Genomic DNA, 26,019 nt, shown 5'->3' on the forward strand with positions numbered 1-26,019 from the left:
TTGTGTTTTGTTGATATTTGTGTTGTTGGCATATTTGGCCTGATGGTGGCAGCACTGGAGGGTTTCACCACAATCATTTCAAAAAGCAAGTTTTTATTGTTAAATGGTGGATTGACAGATGATGTAACACTATTCTCCAATGTCTGCATTAACTGATCGATTGTAAAATGTTCAATTCAATAATCCTGTTGGAAAACTGTTTTAGTTTCTCTATAAGACAAAAGTTAAAAATAAAAATAACTGAGAAAGAAACATTTCCTGTTTTGGACAGAAGAGAGAGAGAGAGTGTGTGTGTGTGTGTGTGTGTGTGTGTGTGTGTGTGTGTGTGTGTGTGTGTGTGTGTGTGTGTGTGTGTGTGGGCAGGTGTGTGGGTGTGAAGCAGTCAACTGATGTGTGAATTAGTGCGAGCAGATCTATTGAAACCCCGACACCTTGTAGCTCCAAACTCTATTGTTTAAACAAAGACACAATAGAATTATTCTGTGTGTATTCATAGTTTATCTAAATGTTATCATAAATCTAAAGATAAGACACTTCTGTCATCCAGCTGTTATAAAGTCCACCATGTTTTCATAAAGAGTCAAGTGAATGAAAGGGAGGGCATGTGTGATTCTCTGCATGTTGTTACTTCCTGAATGTTTTCGACTGACACCCGACGGACGTCAGACCAAGAAACTCTGCCAGCAGCATCAGTACAGTGCACTACGTTATCGTCTTTATCTACCATAGTTAGTGCTGCGTATCATACACGTACAGCAGCACAGTAACAGATCAGCACAGTGCAGTAAAAGTAAGTGAAGTGCAGCTTCTCTCTAACGGTTTCAGTCCTCTCAAGATGTCATCAGATATTTATGCCAAACCGGATTTATCCAAGAAGGTCAGATACACCAGAAAGGAGGAGTGGCAGGAAAATGAGGTGGATATCTACGAGAGTGCAGACGATATTGGAATACATGATTTTCAGTCACATGACGAAGGTAAGTGAGAAACAATGACAAATCAATGTTAATGCTTGTGTTGTTTGATGGTGGGTGTGTCCTTTAAATCGTGTAAACTTTAAATTTACTCTCAGTTTAGTTTGCTCTGTTTACTTTCCAAACCCATCAGCATATGCATTTCTTTCTATATACCTACATTTACTGTATGAGCCCTTATGTTTTATGGATGTTTCCATCCAGTAGTTCTTGGATTATGTTGTGCTCTGACATGTACCAGAGTTCTCTGAGCAGAGGCCTTTGTTCATGACTTCTGTTCAAGTTATTTGGTTCCACCTTAGCTCAACTTTCCACAAAGTTTGTTTCTTTTCAGACACAACATTTATCTAATATTCAAGGGCTTTTTGGCATCATGTCTATTGGTTGTAGGAACATTTAACAATCAGACATCTTTTCTCAGATCTGAGGAAGTATCATCTACAGTAAAGACAGTTTTACAACAGGGTAGTAAGGGAAATGACATGACAGGAAGATTGAAGAGCTGCATGACAAAGATCTGTTGGGTATCGTTATCAGTAGAGAGTCGACGGTGAGAGAGGCTGAAGAGGTGACGCACAGCTGTGACACACTTTCTGTTGAAGCTCAATTGTGCAATTCAGTTTTTCATTATAATTCAACATTTAAGATGAACTCATATTTTGGTTTGTACAACAGTGGCTGAATGATTTTTTAAATATATTTTTAATGTTAAGACTTTAAAACAACTTGTTCACAGATGTCACCACAGATAAAGACAATGAACCCACAGAGTAAAACATCTTTGTAGCAGAAGGGATTGACACACTCTGGGTGTTTTGTCACTTCAGGAACGCAGAATGAGAAACAACCTCCAGCCGGCCAAAGAAAGCGGTTCAGTTCTGCTGTATTCTGTCTGGGAGTGCTGTGCTTTCTGACGCTGACTGCAATCATCGTCCTAACAACATGTTGTAAGATAAAATCCATCTCACAACAAACGCATGTAGAAAAAATGGTACAATTCCTACATGTCTATGAACCACTATATTTAATATATACACACACACAGTATAATTCACACCAGGGACACCGGGTATTTCTTAAAATATCAGGTGACATTTCAAGCGGTTTTTGTGGTGATCAAAGACAACCTCTTCTTATTCAACCATCTCCACCAGTGACTGTGGTGACAACAACAGGTATTCAAAATCAAACAACACTTTCTTCACCTTAATCACATTTTTTTGTGCCTAAACCTAAGCAGAGCATCAGCACAGCCTTGTGATAATACAGAAATAGAGAATTCAACCTCAACAAGCATTCAACTGTAAGAACAAAAGAAAAACACAAATCTGAATGAAGGGGAGCTTTAAATATATGGCTGCAGCTATTATTCCTCAGCAGTCGGAGTTATAACATTCAAGTGTGAACCTTGATGATGACAACATGTTGGTCCAATGCTGGTCTGTGTCCCAGGCAGGACACTGAGGACAGTTTGACTTGGTGGAGGTACCAACATGTGTGAACATGCAGTACCAGCAGGGGGCGACAGTGATGGAATTTATTCATATGAAGCACTAGAAAGTCTCATAAAACATGTAAAAGCACAAGAACACCAACAAACTGAATTCTCCTTTAGAGTATAGAAAATGATATTTCATTATGCACAGGAAAATAGTAAGTTGGTCTTTAATATAAAGAACAATGAGATATTTGTGTTTCTTACTCTGTTCTGGTTCTCACCAGATATTACTATCAATTTGGGAAAAGACCAGTTGCAGAACAAATATGACAAACTGAGCAACAACTACACCCAGCTCCAGGAAACAGTTTCAGGTAAAAAAAAAAAAGGAAATAGCAAATATACAGGATCCAATTCTACTCAAAATGTTTGTATTATCTCACTGATTATTGATTGTTGTGTTTCTCACATTACAGCCAACAACAATCAGCTGAAGAACAGTTATGAAACCCTGAGTAAAAATCACAGTAAGTTGCAAGATCAGGTCAAGAAGCTGAAGGATGAAATTAAAGGTGAGAAAAATGAAATTGTACTGTACTGTGTACTGTAATGTCAATTTACATGACAGAACTTGACTGTGATTCAACTATTAATTACAACTCTTTCATGTTGTTGACATTGTTTTGCTATGTGGATGTTTCACACAGTCACAAATGAGAAATGAGCTTAAATAATTTCACATCATCTGACTGTTCATCTATTGTGTTTCTCAAAACATTACAGTCAACAACAGTCAGTTACAGGATGAGTTACAGAAGCTGAAGGACAAAATTGAAGGTGAGAAAATTCTAAAATGAAAGCAACTACAATGTGAATTTACATGATGTAACTTGACAGCGCTTCAACTTTCCATTGTAAATGTTTAACACTGCTGACAATTTTTGCTGTGTGGATATTTCAGACTGTCACATATGAGATATTAAATCCTGAGTGAAAATACAGAGTAAACAGTCTGAACAGGGAAAGTGGTGATCAAGAAAGATCTTAAGATAAAAAAGAGAAAATAAGAAGTCAATTTGACCCAGAATGACATGAAATCTATCTTTAAAACATGTGTTTGATATTCAGAGAAGTGGTGTCCTGATGGATGGACGAGATGTGGATGCAGCTGTTACTTTAGATCCAATGAGATTAAATCGTGGGATCAGAGCAGAACTGACTGTCGGAACAAAGGAGCAGATCTGGTGGTCATAAACAACAGAGATGAAAATGTGAGTGTGTTTGTCAATGAGTGTGTGTTAGTAAAGAGCCTCTAACTCAACCTGCTGTGACTCATTTGTCATCTGGACCTGTTCTCCTGTCAGCACTAGTTTCATATTTCACTGTGTGTATTCTAAAGTTTGGTTTTGTAGTTTTGTTTGCAATGAAACATTTTAATAATTATCTATATTTATCAACATTTCTTTACTACAGTAGAAAACTAAATGATGAACAGAGAAATGATTTTTGTCTCTTGTCAAATGCCAGAAATTTGTCAGTGGCCTGAACAACATGTATGAAGAGTTCTGGATCGGTCTAAAGACAGAATGGTCATCAGAGAGAAGAAGTTATGAATGGAAATGGGTGGATGGATCACCGCTGACAGAAACGTGAGACATTTTAAAGTTTTCATTTGTATCACATTCTCATAAAACATCTTATTTTAAAAATAAGAGAGTTATAAAAACTGAAAATGTTTGTATGAATGTGTGTGAGGAGGTGTGGAGCTGCTTCATCAACCAGCACTACAGTTATAGTATATATTACAGTATCTGCTCCAGGATCATTTGTTTGAAAGAGAAAACGTCTCAACTGTGTCAAATACATATGAATATTATCAATATCATCAACTGAAAAGAGACACAGTGATTGGGAAACCATCTTTGTGTTTCAAATCAGTGGATCCATAATCTCTTTCTTTTTCTGATTCATTCCTGCAAATGTCAATCACATGAATTACTGAAAACAGAGAGACAAGATTACTACACATATTAGATGAGTTATTGAAAATAATCATTAATTATAGAAAACATTAACAATTGAGGTAAAATTCAACAACTTATTTTGAATTGAAAATAATCAGAAGTTTGTATTCTGTTTAAAAGACAAAACATTTTCTTTGTGTTACAGCTTCTGGGCAGCAGGACAATCAGCTGCTACATGGGGCGGGTACACAGCATACAGCAATCAACAAGGACGATGGACACAAAGTGTATATTATCATAAGAAGTATTGGATCTGTGAGAAACGAGTTTCTTGCATTCTGTGATGTCAGAAGTGTGTAGTGTTGAGATCAGCTCTGTAAACTCAGACACATTTCCATGTATTGTGTGTGACATGCTCAATAACCTGGATCACTCATATTGTTCCTCTGCCTTACACGCTGTATAATCTGACTGGAAGTGATCCAACACAACTACATGTGTGTTACTGACTCTGCAGGATTATCACAATAAAAGCTTGTCTTCATGTTGCTTTAGCTGATTCATAAGTTTGTGTTCTGTTCCATCTGTCTGTGTTCATTATGTGAAAATAAAGCCAAGTTGTGTCTGAGTCCTCTTTGATACACCAGCTGCTGATGTTCAGTGTGAAGCTTCTACAGGAGACAGAAACATGCTTGAAGGTTCATGTTTTGCCTCTTTAGTCAGTGTAATGTGCTGCTGTCCAGTTCCCATGATAATTCCATGAGGACATTTTATAATCTTAACCAAAGCCCCATTTGAACTTCATTTCAATTGTCTCATATTGTCATGATTCCTGTTTGTGTGGTGTTTATGTATCTGGTTTTTGGTTTCTTGTATTTGATTTATGTCGGTGTATCATGTCTTGTCATGTTTTGTTTTTCCCATGCCCTCTTGTGTCTCTTGTCCTTTTAGTTTTTCCTGTGGTCTGCCCTCTGTCTCCCTCTGTCTGTCAGCCTTGTTCCCTCCTGGTCTGCCCCTCTGTGCTCCTCCCCCTTGTTATCACACCTGGCTTCCTTCCTCCTCTCTCTCCTCACCTGTTCCTCATCTTGTAATCAGCGTCTGTGTATTTAGTCTCCGTGTTCCCTTCACTCCTTGTCCGGTCATTGTTTTCTGTTTGTCTTGGTTTGTCTTTGGCGGTTCATGTTCCGGTTCGAACTCCTGTTCCGTTTGGTATGTTTTGGTTTTGAGTTTTCCATGTTTGAGTTGAACTTTGATTTTTTGATTTGTACTTTGTCTCGCTGTTTTCTTTTGTCGTTACTTTAGTCTTGCTGCTTTCTTTGCTACTTTGTTTTGGGGTTTTTTTGGACCCCCTTGGTTTCTCACACTGCGATTGTTGCATTCAGCTTTGTGTAATAAAGCTCACCTTTTGTTTCCCTTATCTTGCCTCCTGCGTAACTGCGTTTCGGTCCACCTTCCCCTTCCATAGTCTTCCCTTTTAACCCAACCCTGACAGAATGACCGGACCAAAAATGGACCCAGCAGACTACAGCCTACAGCTTTGTAGGCTGGGGGACAGACTGTTGGAGGTTGTGAGTGGCGAGGCTGACACAGAGGAGAAGCTAAGAGCCATAGCTAGTTTTGATAAGGAACTGTTTATTAGGCCTTGGTTGAAGGGAATCCCATGTGTCGCACTCTTTAAAGCAGAGCTGGCTAACCTCAGAAAGGCCTTGGTGGCTTCAGCCATAGCAAAGCTACCAGCCCCAGCCTCAGCTAAAATGTCTCCTTTCTGGGGAACCCACCTGTCCTACAAAGTGCCCCCACCAAGAAAGTGACGAGACCGTCTACGTCCTGGCTCCCTGAAGTCAGGCTCAGGGGCCTCAGCCCATACCTCAGCTCCAGCCACAGCCGAGCTCCGAGCCCAGGCCTCAGCCACAGCCGAGCTCCCAGCCCAGACCTCAGTCTCAACCCCGCCAACACCTGCCAGTGGCCCTCAGTCGGCGGTCCAGATGGCGCCTGTTCCTGCACCTCGGTCGGTGGTCCGGCCGAGGCCTGTTCCTGCACCCACGCCAAGTCCATTGTCTGCTCCTCGGTCGGGGGCCCGGCCGAGGTTGTTTGTTGCCAGAGACCCTTCATCGGCTCCTAGGCCATCAGCTCCCGGCAAAAATCTTTTGGTGGTCCGGCCAAGACCCTGGAGGGTTTCCCAGCCAGTGGTCTGGTCTTCAGTGGGTCTCAGCCCATGCCTTCGTCGCCGGCCTCCAGGGGGTTCCTGCCCGCGCTTACGCCTTCGTTGCCAGCCTCCAGCGAGTTCCAGGCCGCGCCTACACCTTCGTCGCCGGCCACCAGAACACCCTCATTTTCTTCGCCAGCCTCTAGTGGGTCCCAGTCCACATCCCTGGCCTCCAGTGGGTCCTGGCCCTCACCTCCACCCTCCAGTTTGTTTGGACCTTGGCCCTCCCCCTGACTCTGGATGTAATCTAATATTGTTCCTTCATTTTGGATCTTTGTTCTGCACTCCTACACACTGTTTGCATCTCTTGTCTCTGTGGTTTACAGGGTGTGCATGTAGCAGAGCTAATTTCAAAAAACAGTCCAGTACCATCACATTTCCTGTGTCATATACGTATGATGGGTTAAAATGTGTGGGCAACAGTGATGCAGCTCAGCACAAATGTGTATGTGAACACACACTTCTGCTTTACAGTGAAAACCTTGTATCTCCTCAAAGTCACTGTCAAGACTTAAAGGCAACAAACAGTTTTAGTTTGTAGCTTCAAATATATTTGTTTATTTGATGAGTGTCTTTATTTAAATGAATAAACCAATAAAAGTCTCATTTTGAAACCATTTCAACTGGAGTGTGTCCTTTCATGTGTTTAGCAGTGGTCTGTGCTGGTGTCACTTCCTGTGTTAGAGGCTGAACAACTCAAAGACGGACAGCAAAACCAGACAGTCAAACCTGTTTAAGAATAGCTTCAGTTAAGTTTCCAGTTTGTAAAGATGTCTGCAGAAATTCTTGCTGCACCAGATTCCAGCTTCAATGTGAGATTCACCAGAAGAGAGAACAGAGGAGAGGGAGAAGAGATGGAGGAGGAGATCTTAGAGGATGAAGAGCATCACGCTGATCTCGGGTCACAACAAGCCAGTAAGTCTTAAATTATGACTACTGGAAAAGGGAAGTTAGTTCAAATGTATATGTGGCTATATTCAAATTAGATACTGAGTGAAGATGATCAATTCATCCATCAGTTCACCATCAGCTGTCTTGGTGCTCTAATCTGGTGTAACGTCACTCATTATTCTTACAGAGGGAATGACAACGAGCAACAAACACTCCACAGTTTAAAGTGGCCACTTCAAACTTCATACCAACATAATAAATATGTTGTCTGTGTATTTTTCCTCTGTAGGATCAAACACTGAACAGAACAGTGCAGCCATCAAAACAAGATGTTTCAGAGCTCCTGCAGTGACTCTGGGAGTGATGTATCTTCTCATACTGGCTGGAATCTACACACGCTGTGAGTGATTCAGTTTTAATCCAGACTTTCATATCTTTGTAGGAATGTCATGTTCTAGACTTCTTTCAGTTAGATAACACAACAGGTGCATGTTCATCTTCATCATCATCGTATCACTTTCTTCCTGCGATCAGTTTTGTCCAAGAGACATTTCAGGCTGTTTCTTGTCTCACTCTGTGTAGCAGAGGAAGTTAACATTATTTATGAAGACAAAGATGTAACCCTACACACTCACACACTGTCAGGTGAGCATTTCTCTGAGGATGTATAGAAATCTTAACCAGGGACCAACAATAATGTTTCTTGCCACTGGCCCAGTCTGGTGAGTCTGCTGACAATCTACCGGTCCAAACTCACTCTGTACCGGCCCTGAATGGAGTTTCTACTTGGAGTACTTCTACTCCATCACAGATGTGAATATTGTACTTTCGACTGTAGTCTTTAACTTTAGTTACTAGTTATATTTTTGCATCACAATGTTTCGTTCACGTTGCTGGTATGTCTCATGGTTTTACAAACGACTACTAACATTTTTATCAGCCCCGATGTAACATTTACTGTTTCTGCAAAACCACAGATCAGTTAAAATTTAACATTTCTTTATGTTGCAACTTTACATTTGTTAAGGTTGAGTTTTTCTCTATTTGTCTCTTAATAATTGATCATTTATAACCACTTGGTTATGGTCAGGAAAACATCATGGTTCTGCTTAAAACTGGTTCTGGTCACCACAAAAGCCACAGGAAAGGTCCGCAGCACTCATTAAGAAACACCTGGTTTTGTCTCCAGAAGAACAGATGGAAATGTCTCTGGTGTCCTGAACAATATTCAGTGTTGTGACTCAAACAGCAGTGATCTGTTTGGCTGTAATAACGCCACCACCAGCCGCAACAGATGTTTAAGAAGAAAAACTGTTTTGACTGAAGGGGGGCTTAAATATTTGTCTGAAGCTATTTTGATTCTTCAGAAGTCTGAGTCATAAAAATCAAGTGTCGAGCCTGATCTAACATATGATTGGCTGCCTGAACGAGAGGGACGGTTCTGTGTATGTGCTCTAAGTGACCGCAAAGAAAAGGGGAAGTGCTCTGAAAAAAGATGCTGGGAGCAGCACCTTCCTCTGCGCTCACTCCTCATTAGAAACAGTTAAAAAATGTGCTGTCGCTCAGACAAAAACGTTATGAGGTCTCAGCCCTTACAGAGGAGTGCAAAATGTAAAAGCACAAAATGGCAAAAAGTGTTCCTGGTTTTACAAAGTAACTTAATATCACAGTAGAAGAAAGGTCAAAAAGATTTCAGAATAAACAAACATATCGTCCACTGAGCTGCATCAAAGATACTTTTACATTTTTGTGTTTTGTTGATATTTGTGTCGTTGACAGATTCGGCCTGATGGTGGCAGCACTGGAGGGTTTCACCACAATCATTTCAAAAAGCAATCTGGCCGACAGCAGTGCAAGTTTCTATTGTTAAATGGAGGATTGACAGATGATGTAATACTGTGTTCTAGTGTCTACATGAATTGATTGATTGTAAAATTTTCACCTCATTAAACTTGTTGGAAACTTTTAGTTTCTCTATAAGGCAAAAGTTAAACATAAAAATAACAGAAAGAAACATTTCCTGTTTTGGACAGAAGAGAGAGAGACAGAGAGAGAGAGAGAGAGAGAGAGAGAGAGAGAGAGAGAGAGAGAGAGAGAGAGAGAGAGAGAGAGAGAGAGAGAGAGAGAGAGAGAGGGTGTGAAGCAGTCAACTGATGTGTGAATTAGTGTGAGCAGATCTATTAAAACCCCGAAACTTGTAGCTCCAAACTCTATTGTTTAAACAAAGACACAATAGAATTATTCTGTGTGTATTCATAGTTTATCTAAATGTTATCATAAATCTAAAGATAAGACACCATGTTTTCATAAAGAGTCAAGTGAATGAAAGGGAGGGCATGTGTGATTCTCTGCATGTTGTTACTTCCTGAATGTTTTCGACTGACACCAGACGGACGTCAGACCAAGAAACTCTGCCAGCAGCATCAGTACAGTGCACTACGTTATCGTCTTTATCTACCATAGTTAGTGCTGCGTATCATACACGTACAGCAGCACAGTAACAGATCAGCACAGTGCAGTAAAAGTAAGTGAAGTGCAGCTTCTCTCTAACGGTTTCAGTCCTCTAAAGATGTCATCAGATATTTATGCCAAACCGGATTTATCCAAGAAGGTCAGATACACCAGAAAGGAGGAGTGGCAGGAAAATGAGGTGGATATCTACGAGAGTGCAGACGATATTGGAATACATGATTTTCGGTCACATGACGGAAGTAAGCGAGAAACAATGATAAATCAATGTTAATGCTTGTGTTGTTTGATGGTGGGTGTGTCCTTTAAATCGTGTAAACTTTAAGTTTACTCTCAATTTAGTTTGCTGTTTACACTTTCCAAACCCATCAGCATATGCATTTCTTTCTATATACCTACATTTACTGTATGAGCCCTTATGTTTTATGGATGTTTCCATCCAGTAGTTCTTGGATTATGTTGTGCTCTGACATGTACCAGAGTTCTCTGAGCAGAGGCCTTTGTTCATGTCTTCTGTTCAAGTTATTTGGTTCCACCTTAGCTCAACTTACCAGAAAGTTTGTTTCTTTTCAGACACAACATTTATCTAATATTCAAGGGCTTTTTGGCATCATGTCTATTGGTTGTAGGAACATTTAACAATCAGACATCTTTTCTCAGATCTGAGGAAGTATCATCTACAGTAAAGACAGTTTTACAACAGGGTAGTAAGGGAAATGACATGACAGGAAGATTGAAGAGCTGCATGACAAAGATCTGTTGAATATCATTATCAGTAGAGAGTCGACGGTGAGAGAGGCTGAAGAGGTGACGCACAGCTGTGACACACTTTCTGTTGAAGCTCAATTGTGCAATTAAGTTTTTCATTATAATTCAACATTTAAGATGAACTCATATTTTGGTTTGTACAACAGTGGCTGAATGATTTTTTAAATATATTTTTAATGTTAAGACTTTAAAACAACTTGTTCACAGATGTCACCACAGATAAAGACAATGAACCCACAGAGTAAAACATCTTTGTAGCAGAAGGGATTGACACACTCTGGGTGTTTTGTCACTTCAGGAACGCAGAATGAGAAACAACCTCCAGCCGGCCAAAGAAAGCGGTTCAGTTCTGCTGTATTCTGTCTGGGAGTGCTGTGCTTTCTGACGCTGACTGCAATCATCGTCCTAACAACATGTTGTAAGATAAAATCCATCTCACAACAAACGCATGTAGAAAAAATGGTACAATTCCTACATGTCTATGAACCACTATATTTAATATATACACACACACAGTATAATTCACACCAGGGACACCGGGTATTTCTTAAAATATCAGGTGACATTTCAAGCGGTTTTTGTGGTGATCAAAGACAACCTCTTCTTATTCAACCATCTCCACCAGTGACTGTGGTGACAACAACAGGTATTCAAAATCAAACAACACTTTCTTCACCTTAATCACATTTTTTTGTGCCTAAACCTAAGCAGAGCATCAGCACAGCCTTGTGATAATACAGAAATAGAGAATTCAACCTCAACAAGCATTCAACTGTAAGAACAAAAGAAAAACACAAATCTGAATGAAGGGGAGCTTTAAATATATGGCTGCAGCTATTATTCCTCAGCAGTCGGAGTTATAACATTCAAGTGTGAACCTTGATGATGACAACATGTTGGTCCAATGCTGGTCTGTGTCCCAGGCAGGACACTGAGGACAGTTTGACTTGGTGGAGGTACCAACATGTGTGAACATGCAGTACCAGCAGGGGGCGACAGTGATGGAATTTATTCATATGAAGCACTAGAAAGTCTCATAAAACATGTAAAAGCACAAGAACACCAACAAACTGAATTCTCCTTTAGAGTATAGAAAATGATATTTCATTATGCACAGGAAAATAGTAAGTTGGTCTTTAATATAAAGAACAATGAGATATTTGTGTTTCTTACTCTGTTCTGGTTCTCACCAGATATTACTATCAATTTGGGAAAAGACCAGTTGCAGAACAAATATGACAAACTGAGCAACAACTACACCCAGCTCCAGGAAACAGCTTCAGGTAAAAAAAAAAAAAGGAAATAGCAAATATACAGGATCCAATTCTACTCAAAATGTTTGTATTATCTCACTGATTATCTATTGTTGTGTTTCTCACATTACAGCCAACAGCAATCAGCTGAAGAACAGTTATGAAACCCTGAGTAAAAATCACAGTAAGTTGCAAGATCAGGTCAAGAAGCTGAAGGATGAAATTAAAGGTGAGAAAAATGAAATTGTACTGTACTGTGTACTGTAATGTCAATTTACATGACAGAACTTGACTGTGATTCAACTATTAATTACAACTCTTTCATGTTGTTGACATTGTTTTGCTATGTGGATGTTTCACACAGTCACAAATGAGAAATGAGCTTAAATAATTTCACATCATCTGACTGTTCATCTATTGTGTTTCTCAAAACATTACAGTCAACAACAGTCAGTTACAGGATGAGTTACAGAAGCTGAAGGACAAAATTGAAGGTGAGAAAATTCTAAAATGAAAGCAACTACAATGTGAATTTACATGATGTAACTTGACAGCGCTTCAACTTTCCATTGTAAATGTTTAACACTGCTGACAATTTTTGCTGTGTGGATATTTCAGACTGTCACATATGAGATATTAAATCCTGAGTGAAAATACAGAGTAAACAGTCTGAACAGGGAAAGTGGTGATCAAGAAAGATCTTAAGATAAAAAAGAGAAAATAAGAAGTCAATTTGACCCAGAATGACATGAAATCTATCTTTAAAACATGTGTTTGATATTCAGAGAAGTGGTGTCCTGATGGATGGACGAGATGTGGATGCAGCTGTTACTTTAGATCCAATGAGATTAAATCGTGGGATCAGAGCAGAACTGACTGTCGGAACAAAGGAGCAGATCTGGTGGTCATAAACAACAGAGATGAAAATGTGAGTGTGTTTGTCAATGAGTGTGTGTTAGTAAAGAGCCTCTAACTCAACCTGCTGTGACTCATTTGTCATCTGGACCTGTTCTCCTGTCAGCACTAGTTTCATATTTCACTGTGTGTATTCTAAAGTTTGGTTTTGTAGTTTTGTTTGCAATGAAACATTTTAATAATTATCTATATTTATCAACATTTCTTTACTACAGTAGAAAACTAAATGATGAACAGAGAAATGATTTTTGTCTCTTGTCAAATGCCAGAAATTTGTCAGTGGCCTGAACAACATGTATGAAGAGTTCTGGATCGGTCTAAAGACAGAATGGTCATCAGAGAGAAGAAGTTATGAATGGAAATGGGTGGATGGATCACCGCTGACAGAAACGTGAGACATTTTAAAGTTTTCATTTGTATCACATTCTCATAAAACATCTTATTTTAAAAATAAGAGTGTTATAAAAACTGAAAATGTTTGTATGAATGTGTGTGAGGAGGTGTGGAGCTGCTTCATCAACCAGCACTACAGTTATAGTGTATATTACAGTATCTGCTCCAGGATCATTTGTTTGAAAGAGAAAACGTCTCAACTGTGTCAAATACATATGAATATAATCAATATCATCAACTGAAAAGAGACACAATGATTAGGAAACCATCTTTGTGTTTCAAATCAGTGGATCCATAATCTTTTTCTTTTTCTGATTCATTCCTGCAAATGTCAATCACATGAATTACTGAAAACAGAGAGACAAGATTACTACACATATTAGATGAGTTATTGAAAATAATCATTAATTATAGAAAACATTAACAATTGAGGTAAAATTCAACAACTTATTTTGAATTGAAAATAATCAGAAGTTTGTATTCTGTTTAAAAGACAAAACATTTTCTTTGTGTTACAGCTTCTGGGCAGCAGGACAACCAGCTGCTACATGGGGCTGGTACGCAGCATACAGCAATCAACAAGGACGATGGACACAAAGTCAAAATTATCATAAGAAGTATTGGATCTGTGAGAAACGAGTTTCTTGCATTCTGTGATGTCAGAAGTGTGTAGTGTTGAGATCAGCTCTGTAAACTCAGACACATTTCCATGTATTGTGTGTGACATGCTCAATAACCTGGATCACTCATATTGTTCCTCTGCCTTACACGCTGTATAATCTGACTGGAAGTGATCCAACACAACTACATGTGTGTTACTGACTCTGCAGGATTATCACAATAAAAGCTTGTCTTCATGTTGCTTTAGCTGATTCATAAGTTTGTGTTCTGTTCCATCTGTCTGTGTTCATTATGTGAAAATAAAGCCAAGTCGTGTCTGAGTCCTCTTTGATACACCAGCTGCTGATGTTCAGTGTGAGGCTTCTACAGGAGACAGAAACATGCTTGAAGGTTCATGTTTTGCCTCTTTAGTCAGTGTAATGTGCTGCTGTCCAGTTCCCATGATAATTCCATGAGGACATTTTATAATCTTAACCAAAGCCCCATTTGAATTTCATTTCAACTGTCTCATATCTGGATCAAACCTGGATGTAATCTAATATTGTTCCTTCATTTTGGATCTTTGTTCTGCACTCCTACACACTGTTTGCACCTCTTGTCTCTCTGTGGTTTACAGGGTGTGCATGTAGCAGAGACAATTTTAAAAAACAACAGTCCAGTACCATCACATTTCCTGTGTCATATACGCATGATGGGTTAAAATGTGTGGGCAACAGTGATGCAGCTCAGCACAAATGTGTGTATGTGAACACACACTTCTGCTTTACATTGAAAACCTTGTATCTCAAACAGTTTTAGTTTGTAGCTTCAAATATATTTATATTGTTTATTTGATGAGTGTCTCTATTACAATGAATAAACCAATAAAAGTCTCATTTTGAAACCATTTCAAGTGGAGTGTGTCCTTTCATGTGTTTAGCTGTGGTCTGTGCTGGTGTCACTTCCTGTGTTAGAGGCTGAACAACTCAAAGACGGACAGCAAAACCAGACAGTCAAACCTGTTTAAGAATAGCTTCAGTTAAGCTTCCAGTTTGTAAAGATGTCTGCAGAAATTCTTGCTGCACCAGATTCCAGCTTCAGTGTGAGATTCACCAGAAGAGAGAACAGAGGAGAGGGAGAAGAGATGGAGGAGGAGATCTTAGAGGATGAAGAGCATCACGCTGATCTCGGGTCACAACAAGCCAGTAAGTCTTAAATTATGACTACTGGAAAAGGGAAGTTAGTTCAAATGTATATGTGGCTATATTCAAATTAGATACTGAGTGAAGATGATCAATTCATCCATCAGTTCACCATCAGCTGTCTTGGTGCTCTAATCTGGTGTAACGTCACTCATTATTCTTACAGAGGGAATGACAACGAGCAACAAACACTCCACAGTTTAAAGTGGCCACTTCAAACTTCATACCAACATAATAAATATGTTGTCTGTGTATTTTTCCTCTGTAGGACCAAACACTGAACAGAACGGTGCAGCCATCAAAAGAAGGTGTTTCAGAGCTCCTGCAGTGACTCTGGGAGTGATGTATCTTCTCATACTGGCTGGAATCTACACACGCTGTGAGTGATTCAGTTTTAATCCAGACTTTCATATCTTTGTAGGAATGTCATGTTCTAGACTTCTTTCAGTTAGATAACACAACAGGTGCATGTTCATCTTCATCATCATCGTATCACTTTCTTCCTGCGATCAGTTTTGTCCAAGAGACATTTCAGGCTGTTTCTTGTCTCACTCTGTGTAGCAGAGGAAGTTAACATTATTTATGAAGACAAAGATGTAACCCTACACACTCATACACTGTCAGGTGAGCATTTCTCTGAGGATGTATAGAAATCTTAACCAGGGACCAACAATAATGTTTCTTGCCACTGGCCCAGTCTGGTGAGTCTGCTGACAATCTACTGGTCCAAACTCACTTTGTACCGGCCCTGAATGGAGTTTCTACTTGGAGTACTTCTACTCCATCACAGATGTGAATATTGTACTTTCGACTGTAGTCTTTAACTTTAGTTACTAGTTATATTTTTGCATCACAATGTTTCGTTCACGTTGCTGGTATGTCTCATGGTTTTACAAACGACTACTAACATTTTTATCAGCCCCGATGTAACATTTACTGTTTCTGCAAAACCACAGATCAGTTAAAATTTAACATTTCTTTATGTTGCAACTTTACATTTGTTAAGGTTGAGTTTTTCTCTATTTGTCTCTTAATAATTGATCATTTATAACCACTTGGTTATGGTCAGGAAAACATCATGGTTCTGCTTAAAACTGGTTCTGGTCACCACAAAAGCCACAGGAAAGGTCCGCAGCACTCATTAAGAAACACCTGGTTTTGTCTCCAGAAGAACAGATGGAAATGTCTCTGGTGTCCTGAACAATATTCAGTGTTGTGACTCAAACAGCAGTGATCTGTTTGGCTGTAATAACGCCACCACCAGCCGCAACAGATGTTTAAGAAGAAAAACTGTTTTGACTGAAGGGGGGCTTAAATATTTGTCTGAAGCTATTTTGATTCTTCAGAAGTCTGAGTCATAAAAATCAAGTGTCGAGCCTGATCTAACATATGATTGGCTGCCTGAACAAGAGGGACGGTTCTGTGTATGTGCTCTAAGTGACCGCAAAGAAAAGGGGAAGTGCTCTGAAAAAAGATGCTGGGAGCAGCACCTTCCTCTGCGCTCACTCCTCATTAGAAACAGTTAAAAAATGTGCTGTCGCTCAGACAAAAACGTTATGAGGTCTCAGCCCTTACAGAGGAGTGCAAAATGTAAAAGCACAAAATGGCAAAAAGTGTTCCTGGTTTTACAAAGTAACTTAATATCACAGTAGAAGAAAGGTCAAAAAGATTTCAGAATAAACAAACATATCGTCCACTGAGCTGCATCAAAGATACTTTTACATTTTTGTGTTTTGTTGATATTTGTGTCGTTGACAGATTTGGCCTGATGGTGGCAGCACTGGAGGGTTTCACCAAAATCATTTCAAAAAGCAATCTGGCCGACAGCAGTGCAAGTTTCTATTGTTAAATGGAGGATTGACAGATGATGTAATACTGTGTTCTAGTGTCTACATGAATTGACTGATTGAAAAATTTTCACCTCATTGAACTTGTTGGAAACTGTTTTAGTTTCTCTATAAGGCAAAAGTTAAAAATAAAAATAACTGACAAAGAAACATTTCCTGTTTTGGACAGAAGAGAGAGAGAGACAGAGAGAGAGAGAGAGGGTGTGAAGCAGTCAACTGATGTGTGAATTAGTGTGAGCAGATCTATTAAAACCCCGAAACTTGTAGCTCCAAACTCTATTGTTTAAACAAAGACACAATAAAATTATTCTGTGTGTATTCATAGTTCATCTAAATGTTATCATAAATCTAAAGATAAGACACTTCTGTCATCCAGCTCTTATAAAGTCCACCATGTTTTCATAAAGAGTCAAGTGAATGAAAGGGAGGGCATGTGTGATTCTCTGCATGTTGTTACTTCCTGAATGTTTTCGACTGACACCAGACGGACGTCAGACCAAGAAACTCTGCCAGCAGCATCAGTACAGTGCACTACGTTATCGTCTTTATCTACCATAGTTAGTGCTGCGTATCATACACGTACAGCAGCACAGTAACAGATCAGCACAGTGCAGTAAAAGTAAGTGAAGTGCAGCTTCTCTCTAACGGTTTCAGTCCTCTAAAGATGTCATCAGATATTTATGCCAAACCGGATTTATCCAAGAAGGTCAGATACACCAGAAAGGAGGAGTGGCAGGAAAATGAGGTGGATATCTACGAGAGTGCAGACGATATTGGAATACATGATTTTCGGTCACATGACGGAGGTAAGCGAGAAACAATGATAAATCAATGTTAATGCTTGTGTTGTTTGATGGTGGGTGTGTCCTTTAAATCGTGTAAACTTTAAGTTTACTCTCAATTTAGTTTGCTGTTTACACTTTCCAAACCCATCAGCATATGCATTTCTTTCTATATACCTACATTTACTGTATGAGCCCTTGTGTTTTATGGATGTTTCCATCCAGTAGTTCTTGGATTATGTTGTGCTCTGACATGTACCAGAGTTCTCTGAGCAGAGGCCTTTGTTCATGACTTCTGTTCAAGTTATTTGGTTCCACCTTAGCTCAACTTACCAGAAAGTTTGTTTCTTTTCAGACACAACATTTATCTAATATTCAAGGGCTTTTTGGCATCATGTCTATTGGTTGTAGGAACATTTAACAATCAGACATCTTTTCTCAGATCTGAGGAAGTATCATCTACAGTAAAGACAGTTTTACAACAGGGTAGTAAGGGAAATGACATGACAGGAAGATTGAAGAGCTGCATGACAAAGATCTGTTGGGTATCATTATCAGTAGAGAGTCGACGGTGAGAGAGGCTGAAGAGGTGACGCACAGCTGTGACACACTTTCTGTTGAAGCTCAATTGTGCAATTCAGTTTTTCATTATAATTCAACATTTAAGATGAACTCATATTTTGGTTTGTACAACAGTGGCTGAATGATTTTTTAAATATATTTTTAATGTTAAGACTTTAAAACAACTTGTTCACAGATGTCACCACAGATAAAGACAATGAACCCACAGAGTAAAACATCTTTGTAGCAGAAGGGATTGACACACTCTGGGTGTTTTGTCACTTCAGGAACGCAGAATGAGAAACAACCTCCAGCCGGCCAAAGAAAGCGGTTCAGTTCTGCTGTATTCTGTCTGGGAGTGCTGTGCTTTCTGACGCTGACTGCAATCATCGTCCTAACAACATGTTGTAAGATAAAATCCATCTCACAACAAACGCATGTAGAAAAAATGGTACAATTCCTACATGTCTATGAACCACTATATTTAATATATACACACACACAGTATAATTCACACCAGGGACACCGGGTATTTCTTAAAATATCAGGTGACATTTCAAGCGGTTTTTGTGGTGATCAAAGACAACCTCTTCTTATTCAACCATATCCACCAGTGACTGTGGTGACAACAACAGGTATTCAAAATCAAACAACACTTTCTTCACCTTAATCACATTTTTTTGTGCCTAAACCTAAGCAGAGCATCAGCACAGCCTTGTGATAATACAGAAATAGAGAATTCAACCTCAACAAGCATTCAACTGTAAGAACAAAAGAAAAACACAAATCTGAATGAAGGGGAGCTTTAAATATATGGCTGCAGCTATTATTCCTCAGCAGTCGGAGTTATAACATTCAAGTGTGAACCTTGATGATGACAACATGTTGGTCCAATGCTGGTCTGTGTCCCAGGCAGGACACTGAGGACAGTTTGACTTGGTGGAGGTACCAACATGTGTGAACATGCAGTACCAGCAGGGGGCGACAGTGATGGAATTTATTCATATGAAGCACTAGAAAGTCTCATAAAACATGTAAAAGCACAAGAACACCAACAAACTGAATTCTCCTTTAGCGTATAGAAAATGATATTTCATTATGCACAGGAAAATAGTAAGTTGGTCTTTAATATAAAGAACAATGAGATATTTGTGTTTCTTACTCTGTTCTGGTTCTCACCAGATATTACTATCAATTTGGAAAAACACCAGTTGCAGAACAAATATGACAAACTGAGCAACAACTACACCCAGCTCCAGGAAACAGCTTCAGGTAAAAAAAAAAAGGAAATAGCAAATATACAGGATCCAATTCTACTCAAAATGTTTGTATTATCTCACTGATTATCTATTGTTGTGTTTCTCACATTACAGCCAACAACAATCAGCTGAAGAACAGTTATGAAACCCTGAGTAAAAATCACAGTAAGTTGCAAGATCAGGTCAAGAAGCTGAAGGATGAAATTAAAGGTGAGAAAAATGAAATTGTACTGTACTGTGTACTGTAATGTCAATTTACATGACATAACTTGACTGTGATTCAACTATTAATTACAACTCTTTCATGTTGTTGACATTGTTTTGCTATGTGGATGTTTCACACAGTCACAAATGAGAAATGAGCTTAAATAATTTCACATCATCTGACTGTTCATCTATTGTGTTTCTCAAAACATTACAGTCAACAACAGTCAGTTACAGGATGAGTTACAGAAGCTGAAGGACAAAATTGAAGGTGAGAAAATTCTAAAATGAAAGCAACTACAATGTGAATTTACATGATGTAACTTGACAGCGCTTCAACTTTCCATTGTAAATGTTTAACACTGCTGACAATTTTTGCTGTGTGGATATTTCAGACTGTCACATATGAGATATTAAATCCTGAGTGAAAATACAGAGTAAACAGTCTGAACAGGGAAAGTGGTGATCAAGAAAGATCTTAAGATAAAAAAGAGAAAATAAGAAGTCAATTTGACACAGAATGACATGAAATCTATCTTTAAAACATGTGTTTGATATTCAGAGAAGTGGTGTCCTGGTGGATGGACGAGATCTGGATGCAGCTGTTACTTTAGATCCAATGAGATGAGAACGTGGTATCAGAGCAGAACTGACTGTCGGAACAAAGGAGCAGATCTGGTGGTCATAAACAACAAAGATGAAAATGTGAGTGTGTTTGTCAATGAGTGTATGTTAGTAAAGAGCCTCTAACTCAACCTGCTGTGACTCATTTGTCATCTGGACCTGTTCTCCTGTCAGCACTAGTTTCATATTTCAGACTGTGTGTATTCTAAAGTTTGGTTTTGTAGTTTTGTTTGCAATGAAACATTTTAATAATTATCTATATTTATCAACATTTCTTTACTACAGTAGAAAACTAAATGATGAACAGAGAAATGATTTTTGTCTCTTGTCAAATAACAGAAATTTGTCAGTGGCCTGAACAACATGTATGAAGAGTTCTGGATCGGTCTAAAGACAGAATGGTCATCAGAGAGAGGAAGTTATGAATGGAAATGGGTGGATGGATCACCGCTGACAGAAACGTGAGACATTTTAAAGTTTTCATTTGTATCACATTCTCATAAAACATCTTATTTTAAAAATAAGAGTGTTATAAAAACTGAAAATGTTTGTATGAATGTGTGTGAGGAGGTGTGGAGCTGCTTCATCAACCAGCACTACAGTTATAGTATATATTACAGTATCTGCTCCAGGATCATTTGTTTGACAAAGAAAACGTCTCAACTGTGTCAAATACATATGAATATAATCAATATCATCAACTGAAAAGAGACACAGTGATTGGGAAACCATCTTTGTGTTTCAAATCAGTGGATCCATAATCTCTTTCTTTTTCTGATTCATTCCTGCAAATGTCAATCACATGAATTACTGAAAACAGAGAGACAAGATTACTACACATATTAGATGAGTTATTGAAAATAATCATTAATTATAGAAAACATTAACAATTGAGGTAAAATTCAACAACTTATTTTGAATTGAAAATAATCAGAAGTTTGTATTCTGTTTAAAAGACAAAACATTTTCTTTGTGTTACAGCTTCTGGGCAGCAGGACAATCAGCTGCTACATGGGGCTGGTACACAGCATACAGCAATCAACAAGGACGATGGACACAAAGTCAAAATTATCATAAGAAGTATTGGATCTGTGAGAAACGAGTTTCTTGCATTCTGTGATGTCAGAAGTGTGTAGTGTTGAGATCAGCTCTGTAAACTCAGACACATTTCCATGTATTGTGTGTGACATGCTCAATAACCTGGATCACACATATTGTTCCTCTGCCTTACACGCTGTATAATCTGACTGGAAGTGATCCAACACAACTGCATGTGTGTTACTGACTCTGCAGGATTATCACAATAAAAGCTTGTCTTCATGTTGCTTTAGCTGATTCATAAGTTTGTGTTCAGTTCCATCTGTCTGTGTTCATTATGTGAAAATAAAGCCAAGTTGTGTCTGAGTCCTCTTTGATACACCAGCTGCTGATGTTCAGTGTGAAGCTTCTACAGGAGACAGAAACATGCTTGAAGGTTCATGTTTTGCCTCTTTAGTCAGTGTAATGTGCTGCTGTCCAGTTCCCATGATAATTCCATGAGGACATTTTATAATCTTAACCAAAGCCCCATTTGAACTTCATTTCAATTGTCTCATATTGTCATGATTCCTGTTTGTCTGGTGTTTATGTATCTGGTTTTTGGTTTCTTGTATTTGATTTATGTCGGTGTATCATGTCTTGTCATGTTTTGTTTTTCCCATGCCCTCTTGTGTCTCTTGTCCTTTTAGTTTTTCCTGTGGTCTGCCCTCTGTCTCCCTCTGTCTGTCAGCCTTGTTCCCTCCTGGTCTGCCCCTCTGTGCTCCTCCCCCTTGTTATCACACCTGGCTTCCTTCCTCCTCTCTATCCTCACCTGTTCCTCATCTTGTAATCAGCGTCTGTGTATTTAGTCTCCGTGTTCCCTTCACTCCTTGTCCGGTCATTGTTTTCTGTTTGTCTTGGTTTGTCTTTGGCGGTTCATGTTCCAGTTCGAACTCCTGTTCCGTTTGGTATGTTTTGGTTTTGAGTTTTCCATGTTTGAGTTGAACTTTGATTTTTTGATTTGTACTTTGTCTCGCTGTTTTCTTTTGTCGTTACTTTAGTCTTGCTGCTTTCTTTGCTACTTTGTTTTGGGGTTTTTTTGGACCCCCTTGGTTTCTCACACTGCGATTGTTGCATTCAGCTTTGTGTAATAAAGCTCACCTTTTGTTTCCCTTATCTTGCCTCCTGCGTAACTGCGTTTCGGTCCACCTTCCCCTTCCATAGTCTTCCCTTTTAACCAAACCCTGACAGAATGACCGGACCAAAAATGGACCCAGCAGACTACAGCCTACAGCTTTGTAGGCTGGGGGACAGACTGTTGGAGGTTGTGAGTGGCGAGGCTGACACAGAGGAGAAGCTAAGAGCCATAGCTAGTTTTGATAAGGAACTGTTTATTAGGCCTTGGTTGAAGGGAATCCCATGTGTCGCACTCTTTAAAGCAGAGCTGGCTAACCTCAGAAAGGCCTTGGTGGCTTCAGCCATAGCAAAGCTACCAGCCCCAGCCTCAGCTAAAATGTCTCCTTTCTGGGGAACCCACCTGTCCTACAAAGTGCCCCCACCAAGAAAGTGACGAGACCGTCTACGTCCTGGCTCCCTGAAGTCAGGCTCAGGGGCCTCAGCCCATACCTCAGCTCCAGCCACAGCCGAGCTCCGAGCCCAGGCCTCAGCCACAGCCGAGCTCCGAGCCCAGGCCTCAGCCACAGCCGAGCTCCCAGCCCAGACCTCAGTCTAAACCCCGCCAACACCTGCCAGTGGCCCTCAGTCGGCGGTCCAGATGGCGCCTGTTCCTGCACCTCGGTCGGTGGTCCGGCCGAGGCCTGTTCCTGCACCCACGCCAAGTCCATTGTCTGCTCCTCGGTCGGGGGCCCGGCCGAGGTTGTTTGTTGCCAGAGACCCTTCATCGGCTCCTAGGCCATCAGCTCCCGGCAAAAATCTTTTGGTGGTCCGGCCAAGACCCTGGAGGGTTTCCCAGCCAGTGGTCTGGTCTTCAGTGGGTCTCAGCCCATGCCTTCGTCGCCGGCCTCCAGGGGGTTCCTGCCCGCGCTTACGCCTTCGTTGGCAGCCTCCAGCGAGTTCCGGGCCGCGCCTACACCTTCGTCGCCAGCCACCAGAACACCTTCATTTTCTTCGCCAGCCTCTAGTGGGTCCCAGTCCACATCCCTGGCCTCCAGTGGGTCCTGGCCCTCACCTCCACCCTCCAGTTTGTTTGGACCTTGGCCCTCCCCCTGACCCCCTCCACCCTCCCAGCTTTGACTCTGGATGTAATCTAATATTGTTCCTTCATTTTGGATCTTTGTTCTGCACTCCTACACACTGTTTGCATCTCTTGTCTCTGTGGTTTACAGGGTGTGCATGTAGCAGAGCTAATTTCAAAAGACAGTCCAGTACCATCACATTTCCTGTGTCATATACGTATGATGGGTTAAAATGTGTGGGCAACAGTGATGCAGCTCAGCACAAATGTGTATGTGAACACACACTTCTGCTTTACAGTGAAAACCTTGTATCTCCTCAAAGTCACTGTCAAGACTTAAAGGCAACAAACAGTTTTAGTTTGTAGCTTCAAATATATTTGTTTATTTGATGAGTGTCTTTATTTAAATGAATAAACCAATAAAAGTCTCATTTTGAAACCATTTCAAGTGAAGTGTGTCCTTTCATGTGTTTAGCTGTGGTCTGTGCTGGTGTCACTTCCTGTGTTAGAGGCTGAACAACTCAAAGACGGACAGCAAAACCAGACAGTCAAACCTGTTTAAGAATAGCTTCAGTTAAGTTTCCAGTTTGTAAAGATGTCTGCAGAAATTCTTGCTGCACCAGATTCCAGCTTCAATGTGAGATTCACCAGAGGAGAGGGAGAGGAGATGGAGGAGGAGATCTTAGAGGATGAAGAGCATCACGCTGATCTCGGGTCACAACAAGCCAGTAAGTCTTAAATTATGACTACTGAAAAAGGGAAGTTAGTTCAAATGTATATGTGGCTATATTCAAATTAGATACTGAGTGAAGATGATCAATTCATCCATCAGTTCACCATCAGCTGTCTTGGTGCTCTAATCTGGTGTAACGTCACTCATTATTCTTACAGAGGGAATGACAACGAGCAACAAACACTCCACAGTTTAAAGTGGCCACTTCAAACTTCATACAAACATCATAAATATGTTGTCTGTGTATTTTTCCTCTGTAGGATCAAACACTGAACAGAACGGTGCAGCCATCAAAACAAGATGTTTCAGAGCTCCTGCAGTGACTCTGGGAGTGATGTATCTTCTCATACTGGCTGGAATCTACACACGCTGTGAGTGATTCAGTTTTAATCCAGACTTTCATATCTTTGTAGGAATGTCATGTTCTAGACTTCTTTCAGTTAGATAACACAACAGGTGCATGTTCATCTTCATCATCATCGTATCACTTTCTTCCTGCGATCAGTTTTGTCCAAGAGACATTTCAGGCTGTTTCTTGTCTCACTCTGTGTAGCAGAGGAAGTTAACATTATTTATGAAGACAAAGATGTAACCCTACACACTCATACACTGTCAGGTGAGCATTTCTCTGAGGATGTATAGAAATCTTAACCAGGGACCAACAATAATGTTTCTTGCCACTGGCCCAGTCTGGTGAGTCTGCTGACAATCTACCGGTCCAAACTCACTCTGTACCGGCCCTGAATGGAGTTTCTACTTGGAGTACTTCTACTCCATCACAGATGTGAATATTGTACTTTCGACTGTAGTCTTTAACTTTAGTTACTAGTTATATTTTTGCATCACAATGTTTCGTTCACGTTGCTGGTATGTCTCATGGTTTTACAAACGACTACTAACATCTTTATCAGCCCCGACGTAACATTTACTGTCTCTGCAAAACCACAGATCAGTTAAAATTGAACGTTTCCTTATGTTGCAACTTTACATTTGTTAAGGTTGAGTTTTTCTCCATTTGTCTCTTAATAATTGATCATTTATAACCACTTGGTTATGGTCAGGAAAACATCATGGTTCTGCTTAAAACTGGTTCTGGTCACCACAAAAGCCACAGGAAAGGTCCGCAGCACTCATTAAGAAACACCTGGTTTTGTCTCCAGAAGAACAGATGGAAATGTCTCTGGTGTCCTGAACAATATTCAGTGTTGTGACTCAAACAGCAGTGATCTGTTTGGCTGTAATAACGCCACCACCAGCCGCAACAGATGTTTAAGAAGAAAAAAACAGTTTTGACTGAAGGGGGGCTTAAATATTTGTCTGAAGCTATTTTGATTCTTCAGAAGTCTGAGTCATAAAAATCAAGTGTCGAGCCTGATCTAACATATGATTGGCTGCCTGAACAAGAGGGACGGTTCTGTGTATGTGCTCTAAGTGACCGCAAAGAAAAGGGGAAGTGCTCTGAAAAAAGATGCTGGGAGCAGCACCTTCCTCTGCGCTCACTCCTCATTAGAAACAGTTAAAAAATGTGCTGTCGCTCAGACAAAAACGTTATGAGGTCTCAGCCCTTACAGAGGAGTGCAAAATGTAAAAGCACAAAATGGCAAAAAGTGTTCCTGGTTTTACAAAGTAACTTAATATCACAGTAGAAGAAAGGTCAAAAAGATTTCAGAATAAACAAACATATCGTCCACTGAGCTGCATCAAAGATACTTTTACATTTTTGTG

The 26,019-nt window shown here is 39.9% G+C and overlaps 3 protein-coding genes and 1 long non-coding RNA gene across 27 annotated transcripts in view; 3 read left to right on the top strand and 1 right to left on the bottom strand.

Annotated features, from left to right (window-relative positions):
- Positions 1-26,019, bottom strand: part of LOC119016673 (collagen alpha-1(XIV) chain) — a 181,318-nt gene that overhangs the window by 36,217 nt on the left and 119,082 nt on the right. Inside the window, exon 39 of one of the 22 annotated variants that reach the window (XM_037092783.1) lies at positions 18,407-20,401. The exons of the other annotated variants lie outside the window; for them this stretch is intronic. Within the exon in view, the coding sequence (XP_036948678.1) occupies positions 20,285-20,401 (117 nt within the window). The 3' untranslated portion in view covers positions 18,407-20,284. Of the gene's footprint in view, positions 1-18,406; positions 20,402-26,019 lie in introns of those variants that run through there. 22 annotated transcript variants of the gene reach the window in all.
- On the top strand, positions 249-14,128 carry LOC119016677 (CD209 antigen-like protein E). 2 transcript variants are annotated; one of them, XM_037092790.1, is made up of 9 exons: positions 249-285; positions 9,568-10,184; positions 11,009-11,128; positions 11,904-11,993; positions 12,097-12,192; positions 12,404-12,457; positions 12,749-12,891; positions 13,148-13,269; positions 13,790-14,128. In XM_037092790.1, the coding sequence occupies exons 2-9, from the start codon at positions 10,043-10,045 to the stop codon at positions 13,926-13,928; spliced, it is 906 nt and encodes a 301-aa protein (XP_036948685.1). In that variant the 5' UTR covers positions 249-285; positions 9,568-10,042; the 3' UTR covers positions 13,929-14,128. The 2 variants fall into 2 exon arrangements, with proteins under 2 accessions (XP_036948685.1, XP_036948686.1); XM_037092791.1 differs by lacking the exons at positions 249-285; positions 9,568-10,184; positions 11,009-11,128 and adding exons at positions 5,431-7,497; positions 7,763-7,873.
- Positions 480-5,004, top strand: LOC119016676 (CD209 antigen-like protein E). 2 transcript variants are annotated; one of them, XM_037092787.1, is made up of 8 exons: positions 480-977; positions 1,802-1,921; positions 2,697-2,786; positions 2,889-2,984; positions 3,196-3,249; positions 3,541-3,683; positions 3,940-4,061; positions 4,582-5,004. In XM_037092787.1, exons 1-8 carry the CDS (start codon positions 836-838, stop codon positions 4,718-4,720), a joined length of 906 nt encoding a protein of 301 aa, XP_036948682.1. In that variant the 5' UTR covers positions 480-835; the 3' UTR covers positions 4,721-5,004. The 2 variants fall into 2 exon arrangements, with proteins under 2 accessions (XP_036948682.1, XP_036948684.1); XM_037092789.1 differs by lacking the exon at positions 1,802-1,921.
- LOC119016679 overlaps positions 22,178-26,019 on the top strand; it is a 10,896-nt gene continuing 7,054 nt past the window's right edge. The window contains exons 1-2 of the long non-coding RNA XR_005074230.1: positions 22,178-24,289; positions 24,555-26,019. The exon at positions 24,555-26,019 is cut by the window's right edge and continues 936 nt beyond it. This is a non-coding gene — a long non-coding RNA (uncharacterized LOC119016679). The remainder of the gene's footprint in view (positions 24,290-24,554) is intronic.

The sequence above is a fragment of the Acanthopagrus latus genome, chromosome 3, assembly GCF_904848185.1.
Source record: "Acanthopagrus latus isolate v.2019 chromosome 3, fAcaLat1.1, whole genome shotgun sequence".
NCBI lineage: Eukaryota > Metazoa > Chordata > Actinopteri > Spariformes > Sparidae > Acanthopagrus > Acanthopagrus latus.